This window comes from Eurytemora carolleeae, unplaced genomic scaffold, assembly GCF_000591075.1.
Source record: "Eurytemora carolleeae unplaced genomic scaffold, Eaff_2.0 scaffold1633, whole genome shotgun sequence".
In the NCBI taxonomy this organism is placed as follows: domain Eukaryota; kingdom Metazoa; phylum Arthropoda; class Copepoda; order Calanoida; family Temoridae; genus Eurytemora; species Eurytemora carolleeae.
This window is the reverse complement of record NW_019397759.1, coordinates 29,523-36,191: the sequence shown is the minus strand read 5'-3', so window position 1 is coordinate 36,191 and position 6,669 is coordinate 29,523. Positions and strand designations below refer to the sequence as shown.

The 6,669-nt window shown below is 32.5% G+C and overlaps 1 protein-coding gene across 1 annotated transcript; it reads right to left on the bottom strand.

The window, feature by feature from the left end:
* Positions 1-1,673: 1,673 nt before the first annotated feature.
* LOC111715810 (transmembrane protein 138) lies at positions 1,674-6,592 on the bottom strand. Its single transcript, XM_023491187.1, has 6 exons — positions 5,678-6,592; positions 4,286-4,680; positions 3,012-3,084; positions 2,757-2,866; positions 2,319-2,383; positions 1,674-1,744 (listed from the first exon to the last, which is right to left on the bottom strand). The coding sequence occupies exons 2-6, from the start codon at positions 4,414-4,416 to the stop codon at positions 1,674-1,676; spliced, it is 450 nt and encodes a 149-aa protein (XP_023346955.1). The 5' UTR covers positions 4,417-4,680; positions 5,678-6,592.
* Between the last annotated feature and the right edge of the window lie 77 nt (positions 6,593-6,669).

The window sequence follows — 6,669 nt, the reverse complement described above, 5'->3', positions numbered from 1 at the left end:
ATTCTGTAGCTAAATCAGGTTGCAAACATATAGTCATTTGAATTTGTTGCAAAGAATCGATTCCTTTTGTGAAAAAACTTCGTAAATCTAAACTATGAAGAAAAAATTACAGGAACAAAAAACACATAATTTTGTATTTCAGAAACAATGAGTTTACAATAAATATTTTTAATACTAAATTTGAAATCACGTGACTTATAAAATCTATTAAAAAATACCAAAAATACCCTAATTGTGTTCTAGCTAACCGTTTTAAGTTTCGTACAATGGTCGTCGTTTACATCAATACAATAAAGATGACTTTTCTATTTAAGTTTTAATTTCTAACAAGCTTTTTTCAAATTACAAGTGTTACAAGTAAACAAAGAGAAACTAACTATTTATTGACAGCTTCTCTTTTTTTCCATGTTAATGTGTATCCATGTTGTCTGTAAGCTTGGCAGAAATGAAAATTTAAATCAAAAGTCGTCTTCATTGTATTAATATATACGACGACAACTGTGGATTTTTATAAATTGGTATTCAGATCTTGAAGCTTTTTATTCAAAGTAAGTACATACCTCCTTAATTAAAGTTATAATAAGAAAGTTTACAAGAAAAGAGGATTTGGGTTTATTTGGCTGGTTTAATTGTGTTTCTAAATCGACAATTAGACTAGGTAAACCATGAACAGTCCCTTTAATAAAACAATTTTAAAAATCAGCTGATTTTGCGGACACCATCCGAAAGGGAATACATTTGTGTGAAGCTTTATACAAACAATAATAAATATTAATGAAAACCTTTTTAAAGTCTTTTTAGAAACGTTTCTTAGAGGGACTGTTGGCGTAGTTTTAAAAGACCCTCATGCAAATTCACAATTGCCCTGTAAAGCTTTGTCTCATACGAACTTTTATAACATTAAAAACTGATTACTTACAACGGTTTGTCTTGCGACTTTCTATACTGGAATGGGAATGGGAATTATCAGAAATAAACATTTTCAAACCTCGAAATATCTTGAATATTATTGATAAGATGAATGTTTAAAGGGTACCGTTGTGAATCGGGTATTGCCATCTTTGCAAAGAGGGTCACTTGAAATTACGCTTTGACAGTCCTTTAAATATACTATACAATGGGATTTTGTTTTTATCCAAGGATAAAATTTTTATAAAAAAGTAGAAGATAAAAGATAAAATTTTGGCACAATTATTTGAACATATTTTTACCAGGTGGTATTTAGATCGTTAAGATTTCTTAACTAGGTCATTTCTTAAATAATGTTTTTCTTTTTTTTCATAAACGTCCCCCTCCTTCCCATCCTTCTTCTTCTTCCTCTTCTTCTCCTCCTTCTCCTCTTCTCCTCCTCATTATTCTTCTTCTCCTTCTTCCTCTTCTCCTCCTTCTCCTCCTTTTCCTCCTTATCCTCCTTATCCTCTTTCTCCTTCTCATCCTTCCCCTCCTTCTTCTTTTCCTTCTCCTCCTTCCCCTGCTTCTCCTCCTTCTCATTCTACTCATTCTTCTCCTTCTTCTTCTTCTCTTTCTTTCCCTTCTTCTCCTTCTTATCCTTATTACCCTTCTTCTCCTTCTCCACCTTCTCCTCCTTTCCCTTCTTCTCCTCTTTCTCCTACGTCTCCTCTTTCTCTCTCTTCTCTTTCTTCATTTACTCCTTCTACTTCTACTCATCATCCTCATCCTTCCCCTCTTTCTTCAACCTTCCCCTCCTTCTCCTTATCCCCATTCTGCTTCTTCTTTTTATATCCTCAACCATAATTTTTTCCTGTATTCTTCTCGATTTCTCCCAATTCTCTTCTTTTCCCCCTTTCTCAATATTCTTTTTTCCATTCCTTTTCCCCTTCACTCAACCACCCCCCACCCCCATCTTTTCTTTTTCTGTTTTCTTCTTATTTAATCTTCCATTGTTCTTTGATCCAACTCAGGTCCTCGTAGAGTCTAAAAACATGTTTTTACTAGTTTACTAGGTGTAATCTCTGTTTGTCTGTTTGTCTGTTTGTTTTTCCGATCATAACTTGGGAACCCTTGAATCGATTTGCCTCAAATTTTCATTGGGGAACTCAGGAGACCCTTGGTTTTAAGATTCTAAATTGAGTGGGTCGACTTGGATAGCAAAAATTTTGTTTCCCGGTAAAATTCTTCATGTGCGGGTAAACGGCGGGAGTGAATTTGATAAATCTGGGCAGCGCTGGGTTCCCAAGCTAGTATCATTAAACGATATTTATTTTTTATTTTACACTTTTGTATATTTATCTTGTTATACAGTAAAATTCCCTCATTCTAAACTAAAACTAAATATTGGAAAAATAATCTAATCTTACCAAGTCTATGAATCACATAGAAAGCCAAAAGAGGACTTGTCCACCAATAAGACATGGGGGCATTCCTGTACATAATATTTTATTGTTCATCATAAAGCTAGGGATTTGCGCATTTTTTTGGCAATTTTGCACAAATTACAGATTTAAAAAAAAATTTATTCTGATAGTAAAAATATCAAGAAATATATGTCAATATTCCCCTTATATACTTATGTTTGATGATTTTTCCACATTTATGTCATTATTAATTTGAAAAGAACAAAAATAGACTCATTAGGGATCATTATTTGCCCCTCCTCCTTTCCATCCTTTTCCATTCGGCCCTCCCCTTTTTTTGAATTGTACAGTTTTATAAATGTGGCACAAACCAACTTAAAAAATTCTTAGAACTTTTTTGAATAATTATGTTCTCATTTGATGAAAAAGAAAAATGCTTACCATCGTACATTTAGAGACCACACATGGTAGGTTATAGAGAGTATTAAATAGAGAACTGATACAATGATAGAAACACGAAACCTCGATAGTAGATACCCTACCAGACCCGCCTGAACAATACAACCGTGATTTCAATGTAATGATCAACGTCGGCTCAGATTCTTGCGAAACAACAATTTACTTTTATTTTCAGAAATTTGATCGTGTTTTTTTACTTTTTAAAATTTAAATTAACTATTTTTTGTATAATTTCACCTGGAAAACGTAGGTTGAGAAGAATGAGAGAAAAACAATAATGAGAGAAAATATTAGGCAGACATCTTGGATTCTAAATATTGTTAGATATTAGGCAGACATCTTGGATTCTAAATATTATTTAATATTAGGCAGACATCTTGGATTCTAGATATTATTAAATATTAGGCAGACATCTTGGATTCTAAATATTATTAAATATTAGGAAGACATCTTGGATTCTAAATATTATTAAATATTAGGCAGATATCAAGATTCTAAATATTACTATGTATTAGGCAGATATCATGGATTCTAAATATTACTATGTATTAGGCAGATATCAAGGATTCTAAATATTACTATGTATTAGGCAGATATCAAGGATTCTAAATATTACTATGTATTAGGCAGATATCATGGATTCTAAATATTACTATGTATTAGGCAGATATCAAGGATTCNATTATGCCATCAAATAATTTGATGTAATTCTTGGTTGAAGGATAACTAAGAAAATCTAATTTAAAAATCCTGCAGTATAACAATTACATAGTCGCTGTAATATTGAAATTTGTAAAAAATATGAAAATTTCTTAAGGTACCTTGAGTGTTTTCCGGAAATCGTGTTTCGTGATTTAATGAATGAAATTGTGAAGTAGTTAGACCAATATGACAAGATCTAGACCAATATGACAAGATCTAGACCAATATGACAAGAAATGACATGAACATGAAAAGAATTACAAGAATATGACAAGAAATGACATGAACATGAAAAGAATTACAAGAATATGACAAGACTAACAAGAATATGAAAAGAACTTACACGAATATAACCGGAACTTACTAGAATATAACAAGAACTTACTAGAATATGGAAAAGAACATACAAGAATATGACAAGAAATTACGAGAATATCACAAGAACTAACAATAATATGACAAGAACTTACAGAATATGACAAGAACTAACAATAATATGACAAGAACTTACAAGAATATAACAAGAACCTACACGAAAATGACAAGAAATTACTAGAATATGACAAGAACTAACAATAATATGGCAAGAACTTACAAGAATATAACATGAACCTACAAGAATATAAGAAGAACTTACACGATCGAATATGACAAGAACTTACAAGAATATGACAAGAACTTACTAGAATATGACAAGAACTTACTAGAATATGACAAGAAATTACAAGAATATGACAAGAACTAACAACAATATGACAAGAACTTCCAAGAATATAACATGAACCTACAAGAATATAAGAAGAACTTACACGAATATGACAAGAAGGATGACGGACTCGAATCTGAAGAGCTCTACGAAGGTGTTGATGAGAAGGTCTAGGACGAGGAAGATAATCTGAACACCCAGCATTGATCGGTATCTGGTCACAGACAACTGCATCCTGAGGGTGATTTGTTTTTGTAGGAAATCACGCTAAATTACCACTTTAGTAATTGTAAATTTAACCAGATGCAGACTAAAGTCAGACCACGTCAACCTAGTTCCACCAGCTAGCCCTGCCGTATGTAGTTGGTGTACCAGGTGGAGCAGTACAAACTGGGACCGAAAAGGTCGGTTCAGCTCGGATTCAAATGTACATGAGATAAATCTACTTTACATCCATCTCCAACAACTCTTGTTCTTAATCCACTTTCACTCTGCAAACTAAACAGAAGGAGAAGATCAAAGGAATTGAGTCTTTGTCACAAACTCAGATTTTCTAATCACTATATCTTTGGAACCAAATGTTGCAGACCTTAGATATTTCAAACTATGAATTCTGTTAGATCAAATAATCTGAGTTTGAAATATTGTTTTCCAAAGATATTGAGGTTTAAATATTTGATTTTGTTCCAAAGACTCAATTCCTTTCTGCGATATTACTAGCTTGTGTGAGTGTGACCTCAAAGTTCATATAAGTTTTGATTTATCGCATAAATATGAGAAAAGAAAATTTAAAATATTAGAAATTAAAATCAAAACAGTTTTATTCCTCTCAATAGCTTATCCATAAGAAAAGGTATGATTGTCAACATATAACAGCACAATTTATTTTAGTTTAATATGCTTTGTCAACCTTATTATTTTCTGGTTTTAACAGAAGGATTTAAAAAAGAATTAACTAATCCTCTTAATTTGTATAAATTAACGTTAATCTACAACACTTGATCTCCATTCTCCATATACATATAGGCGAACTTTTAATCTGAGGGATATGAACTTGATCAATTAATTTAAAGGGACAGTGAGTTTAATTTCAAGTGACCCTCTATGGCAATGCTCGATTTACAAGGATAGACTTAAATAATTATTACTTGATCCCGTCATTAATCCCGTTCATTAATCCCGTCATTAATCCCGTTCATTAATCCCGTCATGACCTCAGATCTATTTTGAATATAAAAGTTGCAGTCGTCGCTGTAGTTTCATCCTTATTGGGTAACTCTGTATTTTGGAAACAGTGTAATCTCTGTCATCAAAATCAAAATGGACATTCTTTCCTTTTTAGTAAAATTATAATTAGCACCTAATAAACGTAGAAACGGTTTACCAAAATTGGCCTTAAATTACTTGAATGGCCACTGATATGGCTTTTCCAAACTCTTTTACAAAACTTTGTTTTTTTAAAATTCGGATAAACATTGAATTATATGAATTGTACCTGACGGTATAGAACTGTATTTACGATTTTCTAATCAACGTGTCGCAATACTGACAAAAAATGTAGAATTGGTTCTCTTTATTAGAAAGGAGTATATCTAACTGGGGAGCAGAGGGGGAGGGAGGGGAGTAGAGGGGAGGGATATTACTTTCTACTTACTCTACCTGTCTATACCTTTACTATTAATGTACATACAAAACACGCTATTATATACATACAATATAGATATAAATATAAATATATACAGGGTGGGTCAAAGAGACGGTGAATAGCAATATCTTGCATATATTAAAGCACTTTTTTGGTGATCTATTTTTTGACAAATATGTATGAAATATATTATTTCTATCACATCTTAAAATCATAAACAGATCAGATGAGTAGTTTTGGAGAAAATTCTCTATCTGCAAATTTTCTCCTTACTCTCCCCCCCCCCCTCCTTGCAGTTCACTACGCACAAGTAGGAGGAAGACAACAACCTTTGTTAACGACAGAATCGTTAACAAACGGCTGAACCCGTTCACGATCATAAACACAAAGCTTGAAATGAAACAGGGATGGATTGATTGGAAAAAGAACGAACGAGGAACGAATGATCCAGCTTAAGGCCCTTGTTTACGAACGGTTGAAATACGATCGATTAAATAATTAGGTATTTACTAAGCCCTAATTAGAGCTACCGTCTAATGTTTTCCGGAAATCGTGTTTCGTGATTTAATGAATGAAATTGTGAAGTAGTGAACACAAGATGTAAAATCTTGAAATATACAGCCATTTTTTAAAATTTTGAAAAATTGTTTTTTTTACAGAAGGGACTTGCGCATTTCTGCCCTAAGAAATCAATTAATATAAATTAAAAGAATTACACACATAACGAACTAGACAATGAGGTTATCTTCAACTGCACAGGTTTAAAGGGGGCTCTTGTAAATCCGACATGCTTAAATATATGAGAACTCGAAATTATGACTGCAGTCCCTGTAGGCACATCC